The sequence below is a fragment of the Mangifera indica genome, chromosome 9 (genome assembly GCF_011075055.1).
Source record: "Mangifera indica cultivar Alphonso chromosome 9, CATAS_Mindica_2.1, whole genome shotgun sequence".
In the NCBI taxonomy this organism is placed as follows: domain Eukaryota; kingdom Viridiplantae; phylum Streptophyta; class Magnoliopsida; order Sapindales; family Anacardiaceae; genus Mangifera; species Mangifera indica.
This window is the reverse complement of record NC_058145.1, coordinates 3015139-3033464: the sequence shown is the minus strand read 5'-3', so window position 1 is coordinate 3033464 and position 18326 is coordinate 3015139. Positions and strand designations below refer to the sequence as shown.

General features: G+C 28.2%; 1 protein-coding gene across 3 annotated transcripts; it reads left to right on the top strand.

Annotated features, from left to right (window-relative positions):
* LOC123225295 (trehalose-phosphate phosphatase A-like) lies at positions 1 to 4981 on the top strand. 3 transcript variants are annotated; one of them, XM_044649227.1, is made up of 14 exons: positions 1 to 223; positions 327 to 410; positions 2416 to 2466; positions 2556 to 3044; positions 3143 to 3283; positions 3375 to 3446; positions 3577 to 3702; positions 3802 to 3858; positions 3953 to 4054; positions 4166 to 4243; positions 4364 to 4433; positions 4498 to 4568; positions 4661 to 4753; positions 4840 to 4981. In XM_044649227.1, exons 4-14 carry the CDS (start codon positions 2757 to 2759, stop codon positions 4891 to 4893), a joined length of 1152 nt encoding a protein of 383 aa, XP_044505162.1. In that variant the 5' UTR covers positions 1 to 223; positions 327 to 410; positions 2416 to 2466; positions 2556 to 2756; the 3' UTR covers positions 4894 to 4981. The 3 variants fall into 3 exon arrangements, with proteins under 3 accessions (XP_044505162.1, XP_044505163.1, XP_044505161.1); XM_044649228.1 differs by having other exon boundaries at positions 323 to 410; positions 2563 to 3044; XM_044649226.1 differs by having other exon boundaries at positions 323 to 410.
* The last annotated feature ends 13345 nt before the right edge of the window (positions 4982 to 18326 follow it).

The window sequence follows — 18326 nt, the reverse complement described above, 5'->3', positions numbered from 1 at the left end:
TGCAAAGCACGTTTCGTCAAACCCGAAACCTTATAAATACCGGAACGCTCATTCAAAGCTCCTCTCTTTTATTTTCTCTCTCGTTCTCTGCATCCGATATTTCGCTTGATTCTCGTTCTTGTTCTCTGCGATTTCTCTGCAGAATTTGTTCATATTACTTATTATCATATTATTTTCATAGCTTAATCTCGTATTTCGGCAGAGATTTGGAATCGAACGAAAGGTTTGGCCCAAAGAATCACGTCGTTATCGAATACTCAATCTAACTTTTGTTTCTTTTGTGTAAGCAATGACGTCTTGTTTGTTTGTTCTGTTCTTGTAGATAGAATAATAGCATTAGCCAATACCGGTTTCGGCATTTGAAGATTGCTTTGTGATTCGTTACTTTCGTTCGAGCTCTCTTACGTCAGGTACTTCGCGGTTTTTTTTTAAGTCTTTTACAGTTCTGGTTCCTATACGCCATGCGTTTATACGATTTGTCCGTTCGTTTTCTTCGTTTTCTTGGAAAGAAAACAAAGGAACGCACGCTATTTGTTCCTTTTCAGAAGGCTAAAAATGGTATTTTCATTTAGATGGATTATTAGATGATTGGTGAATTTAGTTTTTCGATGTTTTCCAATAGTAAAACTGATACTGTTGAGAGTGAACAAGATCTGTACAGTGTCTATCTTAAAGCTGTGCTTGAAAACGTTTGATGTAATATTATTTTTGTTTTGGTCTTTTGATTTCATGAGTCTTAATGTGTTTTGTTGGCTTCTTTTCACTACAAAATCATAAATGAATGGTCAAATGTCAATTTTGCCAAGGTGTAATTTTCACCTTAAATTTGGCAATTCCACAAGAGGGGTTTTTTATTTTTTGGAATGTTTGATAGTAAACCAACGAATGGTAATACATGAAATGAAACGTTGATCTTCTTTACATAAATATGATCAATTAACATCATTGATTTTGTGGATTGGGTCCTTCATCTTTAATGCTGGTTGTGCAGCTGTAGATCATCCTGTGTGGCTGCATATGGAATTGTTTGCTCCCCACTATGTGGGGCAACAGAGCTTTTTATTGTGCAAAACTACCTATAGCTGCTATTTTTTCCTACCAGATATTAGTTCTGTCGGTCACCTTTTAATGTCCAACACTGTTTATAATTTGTCATTACTTTGTGTACATATTTATATGTTTGTGGTTTGTTTTCTGCTTATGCTTTTAAATTGAGTGTGATGTAGGTGATTCAATTTTACTGTTTACACCATAATGTTTATGTTTAACCTTTCCTTCTTCAACCAGAACAAGGATGTAAGTTGCCATGTTTTTGTCTGCTGCTTGAGCTTTTTCTAACGTGATACTTTGCATATTTCATATAGGAGCTTAGGATAATGGTAACCCTACAATGTTTGAAGTTGATTGAAATCACATGAGGGGTCTTCCACGTTAAACAAAAAGACATATTCTGTGAACAGTTTGTGCTATTTATCTTTATTGTTGTCAAAACAGCAAATTTTCAGTAATTTGTTGTCTAATCTTGATGAAACCTTCTCTTCAGTTCAAATTAATATCCAAACTTCTACAGGGCTTCTGATTAAGTTCTTTAGTTATACAAAAAGCTGTAAACATATTGTTTACCATTGCAATTTGGTTGCTTTTGTCCATGATTTTTGCAGACTCTTTGGTTTGTCCTTTTTTATATGTTACTTACTCTATGATATATTTGTTGCTCTGTTTGCAATCTATGTGTTTCAAATTGATGTAGGAATGATACAAATCTAGGTCACCCTTTTTTTTTTCATTAGAAAGCAAAAAAAGTTGGAGTTTAGTGGGTTAAATGTAAAAGCAACTTCTGTGTTAGTGTTATCATGGGGAAGGACTAAACAATTTAACATTTTGTTGCCTTTATTTTGATGAAATATCCTTAAGTGAAGATGGCCAAGGAAGTACTCAATGTGTAATATAAGTTATTATTTTAATTGAAGCAGGAGACATTAGTGCCCTCATTCTCACTGTAAAGGAACTTGATTTGGGGAAGAATTACCTTGTAACAGAAAAAGAAAAGTGTAGTGTGTGAGTTCATTGACTCTGGAAAAATATGTTTTCCCCCTTTACCAACTCTGCCAAGATATTTTTCTTAACCCACAACTTCCACTTACAAAGTATATAAGTATTTATTAATAATAAAGTGATGTTAAATTTTATTTTTTTCATCTCTGGAATGGGTTGTTTTATGTGAAGAGTTAGTTTATCGGAATATTTTTTATGATGTTATCTTTGTTCAACAAATTACCTAATTAGATTATGTTAGTATAAACAACATCAATTTCTTTTGTTGCCTCATTTTTCTTAACATCAAGTGCAAGGTAGGAATTTTCCTCTGGTTCAGAAGCTAATCATTTTTTACTCTCTCAAATTAATCTTTTGCAGATAATCTTCTCTCATAACACTCACAGATACCATGGCTATGGAGATGAGAAGGTATTTACAAGTTATTCTTTCTTAATTTTAAAAACTTCTGACATTAGACTCTATGCATTCTTCTCTTAACAAATTCTTCGATGATTTAGTGTTCAGGAGCCTGATGCTTGATGGACTGCTCACCAAATAGCTGTGACAAGAAAACGTTGAAGAGGTGGTTCTTCATTGATAAAAGGGTTGGGTAATAAGGATATTTGAGTTGAAGATTGAAGCGTATTGCCTTGCATTTGTGTGGGGGATTAAGTTTACTAAGTTTCCACGTTTTAGATTGTTCTACAAATCTTGATTGAATGGACTTGAAATCTAATCATACTGCTCCTGTTCTTGCTGATCCTGCACCCATAAACAAGTCAAGATTGGGTGTGCATTCCAGTATCTTGCCATACTCTTCAGGAGCTTTCTCCCCAGATTTATTGCTAAACATTCCTTGGAAGAAAACTGGAATACTTGATGATGTTCGTGCCAATTCTTGGCTGGATGCCATGAAAGCCTCGTCTCCTCCTCATAGGAAGATAATGAAAGACTCTAACAATGACCCTGCGTCAACTGATGCTGATGTTGCTTACCGTACTTGGCTGGTATATTTTCGCATTTAAGTTATTGGACTTTGTCTAAAACTTTTGATGAGTTACTCATTTTGGTTCTTTGCCCTTTGTACCATTTATTGATTTTGCAGCTTCACTATCCATCAGCACTTACGTCTTTTGAACAAATCATGAATTGTGCAAAAGGCAAGAGGATAGCATTGTTTCTAGATTATGATGGAACTCTTTCACCAATTGTGGACAACCCTGATTGTGCCTTCATGTCTGATGCTGTATGTACAGATTCTTGGATAAACATGTGAAATTTTTAGGTAAAACTTATTTCTTTTTCCTTCATATTCACATTGACACCGTATTTTTCAGATGCGTGCTACTGTTAAAAAGGTGGCAAAACATATCCCTACTGCAATAATCAGTGGAAGAAGCCGCGACAAGGTTACTTGCAGATCCTCTTCTATACAGTGACAGTGATATCAGTCTAAATTCTTCCCTGGCAGTTTTTCTGTTTGTTCTGCTGGTCATCATAGTCCTCTGGGTATTGACAATTGCTTGTTTCCAATTACAGGTTTATGAGTTTGTAGCTCTGAAAGAACTGTATTATGCTGGAAGTCATGGAATGGACATCATGGGTCCTGATGAACAATTAACATCTGGTGATCACCCAAACAATATTATATCCACCGACAAGCAGGTTGTGTGCTGCTAGTTTTCCTCTGCTAAAGTTGTTTCTCCCCCTCATATTATTTCTTTTCTTGAACTGTTTTTTGATATGATTTCTCTTTGGATATAGAGCAAGGAAGTTAATATTTTTCAGCCTGCTAGGGAATTTTTGCCTATGATTAATGAGGTGGGTAATCATCTTACCTCTACAGTCAGATCACAAGTTTTTTTTTCTCCTTTTTAATGTAATACACAATTTCATATTTTTTGTGTATGAACAGGTATTAAGTTCCCTTATGGAGAATACCAAGGAGATTAAGGGAGTAAATATTGAGAATAATAAATTCTGTGTCTCTGTCCATTACCGTAATGTAGAAGAGAAGGTAAGGGTTTCTGCTGAGCACTGAAGTTTTGACTATTTGATGCTAACTGGGGCAGTATTTTTTTGCCTTGTTTTGTTAATTTTAGTTTGAACTTTGTGAACTTGTTTGTAGAGTTGGGAAACAGTTGCACAGTGTGTCCATGAAATCATAAAACAGTATCCACGTCTGCAATTGACTCATGGGCGGAAGGTAATTTTTTAAACCAACATGCAGTGATCAGTCTGTTTTCCATGAATTTCACTATTTACTGCATGGTCTACTTAGGCTATTCCCTCTTTAATTTGTGTCGTCCATGGGCACCATGATTAGGTTTTAGAGGTTCGACCTGTGATCAATTGGGACAAAGGGAAAGCTGTCATGTTGCTACTTGAATCACTTGGTGAGTACATATATTTTCTTTTGATCTTACATGTGCTCTGATCACTAATAGAAAAAATTTTCAGGGTTAAGTAATTGTGATGATGTACTTCCGATTTATGTTGGAGATGACTGCACAGATGAAGATGCATTTACGGTAATATACGACTCACCATCGCTTTAACTTTGTAATGAATTCCATATGCATTTCCTGCTTATCTGATGAATCAACTTACTGGCTTGTAATAGGTTTTACGAGAGGGAAATCGTGGTTATGGCATATTGGTTTCGGCTGTGCCCAAGGAGACTAAAGCATTTTACTCTCTAAGGGATCCATCAGAGGTACAGAATCTAAATTGTTGCTGTTTGCTTGCTTTAGTTGTGTTTGCCATTCACAAGGCTAACTAAGATTTCTTATTTGTATCCAGGTGATGGAGTTTCTCAACTCATTTGTGCACTGGAAGCAGTCAAGTGCTCTATGAAGTATTTTTACGTAAAATAATACGAAGAAGAGGCGAATACTCTTTGATATACGAATACAATAAGATAGCATATATGTTTTAAAGAAAATATATATATATATATATATATATATATATATATATATATATATATATATATATATATATATATATATGTAGAGGCTTTGAAGCAGATTCATTTAAAAGACCACCTCCACAAGATATAGCCAGGAGGGTTGAAGCATACCTGTATTTGCTTAAAGCTTCGCACCTTTATGTAAATTTCTTGTTATTAACTTCATATCTTCATTCTTTAATCTCCTTCAGTTTTTGGGTCAATAGTTATTTCACCATGGGAAGAATACTACGAAAATTTTAATATTTGTTGATTCTTTCAATTATTCTCCATACTATTGACATTTATTTTTTTAAATCGGAGTGAAAGAAGAAATAAAATGGGGATATGGGAAGTGATTTCTAGACTTTTAGTCCCATCTTCTAGTTTAAGTAAGGGTGTAACTGTAATAAAATTATTTCATTCTTCCTCCATTTGTTCACTTCAGTCTTCACAGCTTGATGCCAATAATTCTAAAAAATTAGAGTTGCACTTAGAGGTAGAGACACAACCAAGTTACGTTTGAACACTCTTTGACTCAAGTTTGATTTAAATAAAAAATAGTTCGGTTTGAGGGTTTTTAGTCAAAATTAAGGTTGGTTTGAGTTTGACTCAAATAAATAATGATTTAACTCGTTTGGTTTGAGTTTGGTTCAACTTCTCAATTCAAATACATGGTTCAAATTCATAGTTCAAATTTGTGATTTATTAACAAAACGATGTTGTTTACTCAATAAACCATGAACTTGAGCCATTAATTCAAATTATGAATTTAAGTTAAACTTAAACAAATTTCTTATTATTCAAGTTTAATTCAATTTAAAAAATGAGTTGACTCTTCTAACTCAAATTCGATTTAAATTAAGTTAGCTCCAACCCTAATTGGGTCATGTTACTTAATAATGGGCCACACCAATTGCAATTGTCCAACCATTCAATTAAATATTTCTACTCAAATGTAAAACATAATAATAAAACTATATATACCTAATTTTTAATACTTAATTACGTATACAAATAATTTATTATCATATAATTAAATATTATTTTATTATTATCTTAAAATTATTCAATATACATAATTTGAATATTAAATTAAGTATTCAAAACTGAGTATACATGACATTGCTAAAAGAACAATAATCTGAAAGCCCATCGAGAAAATTTGAGTCAAGATCTTAGAAAATTACTCCCAGCAAAGTAGAAGAGTTTCAATATGATTAGTTCGATCTCCAAAGTGGCGCTCTAGTTTAAGAAGGATTTCTCGCTATTAGAAAAAAAAAAAAAAAAAGAAGTAGAAGAGCCCAAATCACCAAGCGATTATTGAACATGGAAATGTTAGTAGTTTCCATGATCGGATGCCTTGTCTCAGCATTCCATACATACGACTGATAACGCAAAATTAAGATCTCTAATTAAACGTAGATGATGAGAAGCCAAAATTAAATTCCACCATTAAAATGGTAAAATATAGCTTGAAACACATATAATGAAATTAAAAAAAAAAAAAAAAACCTGTTTTCACAAATTCCCATTGAAAAAAATTTGTAATTTTAAGATAATTATAACTCTTGTTATTATGTAATTAAGTAACTTTGAATTAAGGATAATGTAATATTTAATCACATGATAATACATTATCTATTTACTTAATAAAATATTCAAAATTGTATATATATAACGTTACTCATTTTTTAAATACCTACCTTCAAGGTCGAAAGGAGGGGTCTAAATGAATTAAGCCACTTGTAAACAGTTTGCGGCTCAAATCGATACAAATTGAGTCAAACACCAACTTGATGTTGGAGTTAGTTCACCATGCTCGCATGCACACAACTCAACTCAAGTAAAATATCAATAAACTTTTATTAGTTTTAAATTTTATATTTACATTTATGAAATATTATTTTTTGACTTTGAATATAAAACATAATTGATACACATATAAGTAATGAGGTTTAAAATTAGAGGGTTTGAATATAATTTTTTGAGTGAGCTCGAATTATCCATTCATGTTTTGAGCTTAAGTCAAACTATTACTGTCTCAATTAGTTCAAGTTTTTTTTTAAATAATCAAATCGAACTCGAATCATCCATTCATATTTTGAGCCTCAGTTAAACTATTTCTAGCTCACTTAACTCGAGCTCTCCTTTAAGTGATCAAATCGAGCTTGTGCCAATACTATTTGACTCGATTCGATCACATCTTTAGTTTATAAACAATATAACAAATATTTAATTTAGGGACGAAATATTTGACTTTTAAAGATAAATTTTTTACTTTTAGGAACGTTTTTTACTTTTAAAGAAATTTTTTTTTTTCACCTTTTATGAAATTTGTTGCAGCGAGAGATTATAGGAGGAAGACAATTATTGTACATGGTGTCTAACTCTCATTTAATGTTAGACTTATTTTGATTTTTTCTGGTATTTCTACTTATTCTTCCTCTCATTTTCTCTTAATCCAAACACTCAAATTTTACACCCATCAAAATAATAAAAAAATCCACTGATATATTTATTGATGTCAGAGAGAATATTTTATTGCTTCACAAAACAAAGCATATGTTAATTCCTGACGACTCAAATAATTCAAGGATGGAGCAGCATGACCAAACTCAAATAATTCAAGGATGGAGCAGCCACGACCAAACTCAATAATTGTTAGCCATTTGTATTGGGTTCGAATACATACATATATATATATATGTATGTATACATATATATATATGTATATATATATATGTATGTATACATATATATATATGTATGTATGTATATATATATGTGTTAGTATGTATGTATTTATGTATGTATGTATGTATACAGACACACATCATGTATAGACTAGATAAGATTTGCCAGGATGTACTTCTTAAATACAATTTTTCTGGTACTAAAAACACTTGAAAGTATGTCATATAAATCATTTTTAAAACATTTTTTTAATATATAAATAATAAATTATTATATAATTAAATATTTTTTAAATTAAAAATAAAATAATACCCAAAAACACGCTTAATATTCTGTAAACAAAACATTGATCTTTGAAAATTTTGGAAACTGGAGGCTTCAGGTGATGTGAAGTTAGGACCTAGATTCATCTATTAATTGTTCACCATCTTTTTTCCGGGTCCATCTGGAATTTTGAAGAAGTGTACTGAAACAAGCTTATTATATTAATAAAGGCCAAAGATTTGTTACCGGGTAATTAATTAAAATAAGCAAAATTTTAAGCGTTTATATATTTTTAGGCCAACCTAGAAAAATTTTACCAAAATAAGCAAACCGTATTTTTTTTACCCTTTTTACCCTTATATTGAAAAATCAAGTAAAAATATTTTTTCTGAGAATATGCGTCGATTTATGGTGGTTACGATGGTGACTAGGGATTTTACAGTAAAACCCTAAATATGTCGAATTATGTATATGGATATTTTTGAATGTTTTGAATGGTATAAAATGATGTAATTTCGATGTTAATGGATATCTAGAAGTGTAGCCGTTGAGAGACAAAAGTACGTAAATTTACAGTGTCGCGCAAATTGCGCACAAACTGTTCACACCAGCAAAACACTGTTCACATCACGCAAAAAGCAGATATCATAGTCTGTGAACAGAATTTTTGTGAGATTTTGCAAGCGGTTTGCGCGGTTTGAACAGTGTTTATGTGATTTGCGCAGTTTGCGTGGCGCTGTAAATTTACGCGCTTTTGTCTCTCAACGGCTACACTTCCAGACATCCATTAACATCGAAACTACATCATTTTATACCATTCGAAACATTCAAAAACATCCATATACATAATTCGACATATTTAGGGTTTCACTGTAAAATCCCTAGCCACCATCGTAACCACCATAAACCGACGCACATTCTCAGAAAAAAATATTTTTACTTGGTATTTCAACATAAGGGTAAAAAGGGTAAAAAAATTAGTGTTTGCTTAATTTGGTGAAACTTTATTATGTTGCCCTAAAAACGTATAAACGAACAATTTTTTGTTTATTTTAATTAATTTCATGTTGTTACCATCCAATGTTTAGCGTATTTTCAAATACATATATATAAAATTTTAAAAATTTAAAAACTTATTTATAAATTATTAAACTTAACAAAATTTGTTTAGCTATAGGGGATAAAAACTTTATTTAACCAGTGATATTAAAAAATATAGAGATTTACATCATTTCTCTTCTTAATTCAGAAAACTAATAATTTCTCTTAATATTAAGTTTTGAAAAGTTATATTTTCCCCTCAAATTTCAATTTTCCAGTAAAACCTTTCCCTCTCCAACACCAACACCTTCTAGCCTTCTACCTCCCTTCTTTCAAACTCGTCTTTGTTGGAAAAGACAAGTCTTTGTTTGGACAAAGACGTTAATTCGTCTTTGTTATTTGGAATTGATGAAGACGTCGACTCTTTGTCTTCAAACTGTCATCGTGAACCGACGATAGCGAAGAGAATTCGGGACAAAATGACAACAAAGAGCCATCGTGTGCACAAAAACGAATCAACTTTTCATCTTCGTGCATGATGAAGCCACAACGGGAGAATTCCAGTCGGAGTGAGAGTGTGTCAGGAGGAAGAGTTCGATGGGCTGAAAAAGACAACTAGAAGAAGTTCTGGTGGCCAAAAAAGTTGGGTTTTGAAAACTAAACCCTAAGGGGGCACTTAGTTTGGGTAATGTTTTATTACCAAAATAAAAAAATTACCTTGAAGATAGATTACTTAAAAGATTACTGGGTATAAATGATTACTATGTTTGATAAAATTTGATAGGTATAAATAATTATTGTGTTTGGTTAAAGGTAATAAAAAATTACTAGTAAATTATTTTACTTAAATGCCCTTGAATATAATTGTTTTTAAATATTTTTCATATTATTTGTCATATTAATTAAAAATAAATATATTTTTGTCTCAAAAAATTAATAAATACTAATATAATTATAATAAAATCAAGATTATCTTGGTAATCTTTAAATACCTAAGGTGAAAGTAGTAATCAAATTACTACCTATATTACCTGTCACGTCAGCATAGGTAATAGAATATTATTGTAATCTTTTATTACTGACAAACTAAACAAGAAAATAAAAGATAGATTATCAAAGTAATCATTAAAACTCATAACCAAACGGTCCATAAGAGAAAAAATATAACTTTTTAAAACTTAGAAGGATGTGAAATAGTAAATTTTTAAAACTAAAGTATTAAAATAAGATAAAATTTTATTTATTTTAATATTACTAGTAAAATAACGATTTTACCCTTATAACTAACATAAAATTTTAATAGAAATTGAATGGTAAGTGAGTGTTTAGGTTTTTGAAACTCTTCGAGTGTAAGTTTGAAAATCATCTAAACCTTGGTGGGAGAAAGTGTTTGGCCATTAATCAACCATACTTTTGAAAATGGTCTAAACCTGGGCCACTATGATTTTTTTGCAACTATTTTAAACATCTGAATGATTAAGAAAAACTTTTAAACCGGTTTGACTGATAGATGTACCAACCAAGAACACTCCCAGATGGGCATTGTTGCCAACTTCTAGCGGCGCAGTCAGAAATTGTATTAAGATCTATAACACAGATCCGCCATCCATGGAAGACAAAAGTCACTCCAAGTCAGCCTAATTACTTTATAATTTCAAGTACAAGATCTCATTATCGTATTTCTATATGGTTGTAACAACCATTCTTACCTTAAAGCATGGCAGGAATTGCAGCAATTCCAGGATCTGTCCACGTGAAAACTTGAAGAAATAAGCCTGCAATATTTCACATGGCATATCACATGTTCACATGGAATATTTCACATTAGTGTTCTCTCATTGAACATGAATTTTTATCTAAAAAAATTGTTCAAATTATATCTGATGATTTTTATTAAATTACTGTGTGCATGGATCCAAAGTTATCCTATATTTGTATAAGATGTTTGCCCCGTACATATGATATATCACGTTCAAAAACACACGAATTTGAAACAAATAGAAGAAAGAGTAATGTTATATACATTCATTTTGAATACCTAATTGCGTATTTAGATGATATGTGATTATATATTATTTTATTCTTAACTAGGTCTCATATTCAAAATATATGAAATAGATATAAGAAAGAGTAATATATATATATATATATATATATATATATATATATATATATATATATGGTAATTCGTATCGTATCAAAAATTTTCGATTCTAAACTGAATCGAAATACTTTTGTATTGACCTGACTAAATTCAAAATAACCCAAATTATGTAATAAGTAAAGTTGTGTTAAAACACAACAAGTAACAACATGATTTATAGTGAAACAATACACTTTGTCAAATGTTAAGTAATAACACAATTTGTCACAAAATGACACTTTGTCAAAATAAAATTGTTCTGTTTCATTTAAACAGTAATAGTTTACTTATTGTCGTTTTATATGTCAAATGTAAAATTACGGATGTGCACAATTTAATTTGGTGCAGTCTAAGAGTTTTTTCAAATTAAACTAGAAAAACAGTTTGAAATATTTTTAAACTAAATCAAATCATATTAGATTTCAAACCAACTGAAAAAATATGATTTAGTCCGTTCTAGATTACGGTTTGAATATATTAAAACCATTCATTTATAAATATATATTATTTTATAAAATTAATTGAATTATAGTTTTCTAGAACATAATATTAACATGTATAATAAATATGAAAAAAAATACAGTTTACAGTTTGTTTTGATTTGAAAATAAATACGAACCTAATTTTTTATTAAAAAGTTTTATAAAATATAATTATATATATGTATTTAGAAAAAATACAGTTTACAGTTTGTTTTGGTTTGAAAATTGCTTATACCATAACACAAAATAAAAATTATTTTTCAAAAATATCCATAATTTTTAAATGGTTTGATCTGGTTTTATAGTTTAGATTGAATTATATACACCTTTAATAAGGATAAAACAATAAAATATCATAATAAAAAACCCAAATAAGTCTATAACTTTAACTTTAAAATAATGCAATTGATAATCAATGAGATTGACAACCATTTGTTAAATATTTAAATTTAATTTCCAATCCATATGATGAATGTGTCTGTCGTAAATATTAAAACTATTAACAAAAAATATAATACATCAAATATAATAAGTTCAAATCAACAATACTTATAATACACCAACTAGAAAAAAAAAAACTATAAGTAGTTTTTTACAATTTTGTCAAAAAGAGTTATTAAATTACAATGAATATTTTCGGGTGATGCAAATTTAGTGTCTTGTGATACAATATCGATTTCTTTGTTGATTCAAATTAGAAATAGAAATTTTGTATATTGAAATTTTTTCTATCAAATAAAGAAAATAAAAGATATTAAAGATTTTTTACCGTTATGATGTTATGTAATATTTTGTTTAAAATGTTCGAGTTAATTTGGATCAATTCGAGTTGGTTTCATATCAACCTTAACCCGACCTGATTTTTAAAGTTGAACCCAAACTAGTTTTCGTATTGAAAATCATAACTCTAACTCGAATTTTTTCGTATTAAGTTAATGGGTTGTGTCAAATTTGCTCCAGTTTAATCCAAATGATATGTGATTATATAATTGAATATTATTTTATATTTAATTGGGTATCATGTGATCATGTGCTTTGGTATCACATTTAAAACAAGCGAAACAAATATAAGAATGAGTAATACTATAAATTCTCAATTGGATATTCAAATTATTTGTGATAATGTGATTGTACTTCATTTTATTTTTAATTCAAAATCATCTAATGATACGATAATATATACTCTAGATATCCAATATACTTTAAAATTATATTCAGATAGTTTTGTTAGATAAGAAAATGCTTGTATCTTTCAATAGAGCTTTCTTAATTTCATATCTTTTAGCTTATTCATATGGGTAGACAAAATTACATAATTGAAGATCACAATACATAATGTAGGGGACTACTTTGAAATCAATAAGAAAATAATCCAGGATGATAGCATATGGGGATGGATTTGGGTTGGGTCGGGTCGGGTCGGGCCGAACCCAAACACCCCTTGGCTCTAGTTTGATTTGAATAAAAAATGTTTTAACTTAAGTTTATCTAGTCAAAATTAAGTTTAGCTCAAGTTTAATTTGGATGAAAAATGGCTCAATTTGTTTAACTCGATTTCATAGCTTGAATCAATGATTAGAATTTGTAACTCGATTCGGTTTAAATTAATAGTTCAAATGTATGACACAGATTTGTGGCTTGAGTTTGTGTTGTATTGATAAAACAATTTTGTTTTATTCAAATAATATTCAAAATTATTGATTCAAATCACAAATTCAAACTACTAATTTGAACTATTGAATTTGAATCGAATCGAGTCATAAATTTGAACTACTGATTTGAGACTCAAATTTGAACTAAATATTTTTTTGACTCGAATTTGACTTAAATTAAAAAATAAATTAAATTTTTTTATTTAAATTTAAATTATATAAATATAAACAAAATTAAATTAACCTGAATCAATTTTTGAAATCGTGTCAATTTGGATTATTTGCAGACTAGTTGCATACACACAATCTTCTTTAGGTCAACAATAATTATAAAGAGACAAACTTAAATATCATATTCCAGAATATTTTCGCCACGTTTGGAAGCATGCAGCCATTAACATATACTATTTGAATGGCTAATTTTTTTCCTTTTTAATTTTAGAAAAATTGTCAACGTTATAATAAAAATAAATGAAGAAAAAAAAAATCATTTGAAGCTGCCATTGCCACGTCTTTCTCAAAATTTCTAAGCTAAAAATATGACACCTTTATCCATTTTACCATTAAACATTTAATTTATTTAATTCAATTGTAAAACCGATTATTAAATATAAAATTTTACTTATTTAATATAATTTATTTATCCCAAATTGACACTCTAAATTCAATAAAGTTTATTCATTAAAAAAAATCAGTAAAATGTTCTATTAAAACTGGTTTATTTATGAAATTAAAAGGTATTAATATTATATTATCAAAAGATGATATAATAAATAATATATAAAATAAAAAGATGATATAATAAATAATATATAAAATAAAAAGTGGTTTTGATTTTATTATAATTATATTTTTATTTATTATTTTTTAAAATAAAAATAATCTTATTTTTAATTAATATAATAAATAATATAAAAAATATTTTAGAATAATTATACTTTAAGATATTTAAGTAAAATAATATATTAATATTTTTTATTATTTTTAATTAAATATAATAATAATAATAATTTATTTATTTATATTAAATTTTATCAAGATAAATCGGTTAGAAATTAATAAAAAATTTAGGTTCAAAATCTGTTTCCGGTGAATGTCACGTGCTTTACGTGTAAAATTTAAGTAAAAGAAACAAATAAAGAAATTAGAAGCAGCCATTTTTTACGCCGTTGATGAGTCAATACGTACGAATTCATAATAAGTATAAACTAATATGAAAAATATTATATTAATTAATAATTGAATTTTTGAAATTATAAATAAACAAGTTTCCATCTAGCAAACTTAATTAATTGTATTTATAAGTAATTAAATACGATTTTACCCATGATAATATATTTATTTATGTATATATATATTATTATATAATTAAATAATTTTAAAATAAAAATAAAATAATATCTAATTACGGGATGATAATTATAAATATATTTATTTATATACTCAAAATAGATGTATACCACTAACCAACCTCTAAAGTGAAATCTAAGAAATGTTAGTGTAATATTTTAAGGGTTATATTTATTTTTTTATATTTAAATTAATATATTTTCAAAGATCAATACTATATGTATCCAATTTTAAATAATTAATTGATTACATAAAAAAAATAATATGTTATTATATAATTGTGTGTTAATTTATTCTTAATTTAAAATCATTTAAATACTTAATTGGGTACTAAAAAATATATGTAATCATATAATTAAATGTTACTTTTTTTTTAAATTTAAAATCACAATAGTATTCAACTTGGTATTAGAAATTGATATTTTTTCATATGATTTAATGCTAGTTTATTCTTAATTCAAAATCACTCAATCACATAATGATATATCATCTAAGTACTAAATTAAATACACATAATTTTACTGTTTTTCAATCCAAAAAGGGTTAATTAATCCCTCCTAACCATGGTAGTCGAATCTTGTATCGTATTGTATATCAAAAATTTTATTTTTTATATTGTGTATCAAGTATTATATCGTATCATATGAAATAACTTTTAACAAATAAAATAATTATAAAAAATATAAAAAAATCTAATAGACAGGTCATCATTTTAAAAATATTACAAATACTCTTAAAAATTTTTTTATATATACTTCTATTATATCATCATTTTTTTTTAAAGTATATTGATTTATATCAGTAATTTATATTATATCATATGAAACATTTACTGTATCATATTAATTAATATATTTTATAATACTTATTACTTTTTATCTATGTCATATCATATAGTAGAATATCGATAACTATACTCTTGACCCTCTTGAGCCCGCCACCAATGAAATGGAATACCTTGTTTATTGTCAAAATATGTAGAGCTTATCAAGCAAAATTTGATAAGTGATTGCGTGCTTAAACCTAAAATAGATTAGCACTCTTCAAAAATGGAGGTTTGACATTACTCATGAGAAAGACAGCCCACCAGAATAGAGATGCCCCACATTTTTATACAATTAAACTATTAAGGCCAAAGGACTTATTCCCACCCAAAGTTTGATATTTTTTCAAGTTTTCACTTTTTAACTTTAAAAACCTCAAACACTCACTTATGGACAGTTAAAGTTAATGAAACTCTAACTCCTTAAAATTTAGTCTCATTCCTTTCCTCCAAACCCTAAAAACTAAAAGTTTTCCCTTAGACTAAGTTTAAAAAAAAAAAGACATTTCCCCTTATAGGGTTTAGTCTTCAATCTCTAGCACCATCTTTGGCGACGAAGAGTTCTCAATGCATCATCATGCTCTGACAATCTTTCTCCCCTCTTTTAGAACTCCGACTGATGAAGATCTTATTTAGAAAGAAAAAGAACTTCATCAGGAAAGATGATGAGAAGACAGAGTTTTATTTTCATCTTTTCAGATAAGATCTTCATCAGTCGGAGTTCTAGAGGAGGGGAGAGAAACTACAAGAGCATGATGATGCATTCTGGACTCTTCTTCACTGATAATAGCGTTAGAGATTAAAAATTAAACTTTAGGAGAGAAATGTCTTTTTTTGGAACTTAGTTTAAGAGAAAATTTTTAGTTTTTAGAGTTTGTGAGAGAGAAAAGAGATTAAATTTTAGTTTATTTTTAATATTATAAATAAAATAATGATTTTACTTATGAAACTAACAGACTTATTTCTTTATGGGTGGGTGTTTAAGATTTTCTAAATTAAAATGTGAGAATTTGAAAAATCAATATACTTTGGGTTGGAAGAAGCTCTTTGGCCAACTATTAATCACATTGATGGATGAGTAGACAAAGCCGCAAAGACAAATTTTCAATTGCATTTGTTCATTAAATACTATATAAGCACGTCTCTTCTGGGTAGTATTGGAGAAATTCCTTGACGTGTTGGTCAAATATACGAAATCGATCAACCAAAATTTGACATGATCAAGAAATTAATTAATTAATAAATTACTTACGTTATTCCACATTGCATATGCCATTTTCTAATCTTTTGACTATTATTTGGTACTATGTATGTAATTTTTATATATAAATAATAATGTATTATTATATAATTAAATATTATTTTATCGTTAATTTTTAATTATTCAATTAATGATGACAAATCATTACTTATCTATAAAAATTACACATATAGCACCAGTCTTATCCGAACACTACATATATTTTTTTAATACTCAAATGACTGTTTGTACACATAGCACTATTATTTAAAAAAAAATCAAATGTTTAACTGTCATTCACTTCTATGAGTAAATCTGTTAAATTTTCTTGTAAATGACAATTTTGCCCTTTATTAAAATTATGAATATATTTTTATCAATTTAAAAATTTATCATTTATACTCCCAAAACATACCAAAAGTCTCACCAAAGTTTAAAAATTTACAATTTGGTCAAGTGTTTGAAGGTGGTGTTGTCATTTTTGAATCTAATGGAGACATATTAAAACTTTAAAATTTTCAAAACACCGCCTAAACTTTTCGCCTTTTTGAATTAATTAATGCCTGCTGCCTTGCTACAATTAACTATAAATCCAATGCTTAAGCTTCTCTAATTAATTGGGGTTAAATTTGATGCAGACCAAATCTAAATTAGGTCTAATTTGACAATGATGCACTAAAATTTAAACTTAACTCAAAAATATTTTACTTCAAATTTGATTCAAATTAAATTGAATTTGAATATTCAAATTTATTCAAATTCAACTAATTTTACAAAAATAACCCAAATTTTGACTTGAACTCGACTAGCTCCATATGAGCCTGAGCAGAGCAAATTGAATCCATGTATTTGCAGTCTTCACCCTCCCATTCTCTCTCTTAACGTAGACATACCCACATGCCACATTGGCATTCTTCTCCACTTGCATGTCAAATAAAAATTATGAACAGTGGTCTCTGTGGATTCCTCAATTCAAATCTCAGCTACCAACTCTAAATCTCAAATTTCTCCATCTTGAGTCTTTGACTGTGCGGTATAGCAATTGTAATTGTCACTCAAAGCCTTACAATTTTTCAACAAATATATTCACCAATTCAAATGCTTGCCTCGTAAAATATTCTTCGGATCCCTCCTTCTTGTCCTTATTGTTTGATCATTTGGTAAGAAGCTCATGCACAGATCTAGCCACCGCACCCTCCGAATTTTTTTTAAAATAACGGTGGGTTTGATTCAGGTGAAAAATAAAATATTACTATAAAAATAAATTAATTAGAATTTTATCAAATATAAAATTTTATTATATTTGATAAAAATTTATATACATAAATAATTATTGTATTTAATCAGATTTAATAAAAGAATATTAAAATATTATTTTATTATAATTATTCTAATATATTTTTTATATTACTTGTTATATTAATTAAAAATTAAAAGTATTTTTGTCTTAAAAAAATTATAACAGAATTAGAGGTTATAAATTAGATTACTTTATATTATTTATTACAATAACCCTGTTAATAAAAAATTACTAAAATTTTTTACTACTTAAAAATCAAATAAAATTATATAAATAATAAAATATATATTATCAAGTAATTTTTATATCCCTTGAGCTAAACCCCAAGAATAACTCTCCATTAATGT

Excerpts from the sequence above, each read along its gene's own strand:
- LOC123225295 (XM_044649227.1), top strand. The coding sequence starts at position 2,757 with ATGGACTTGAAATCTAATCATACTGCTCCTGTTCTTGCTGATCCTGCA. Across the intron at positions 3,447-3,576 it reads GTGGAAGAAGCCGCGACAAG|GTTTATGAGTTTGTAGCTCT; the intron begins GTTACTTGCAGA and ends TTCCAATTACAG. Across the intron at positions 4,754-4,839 it reads CTCTAAGGGATCCATCAGAG|GTGATGGAGTTTCTCAACTC; the intron begins GTACAGAATCTA and ends ATTTGTATCCAG.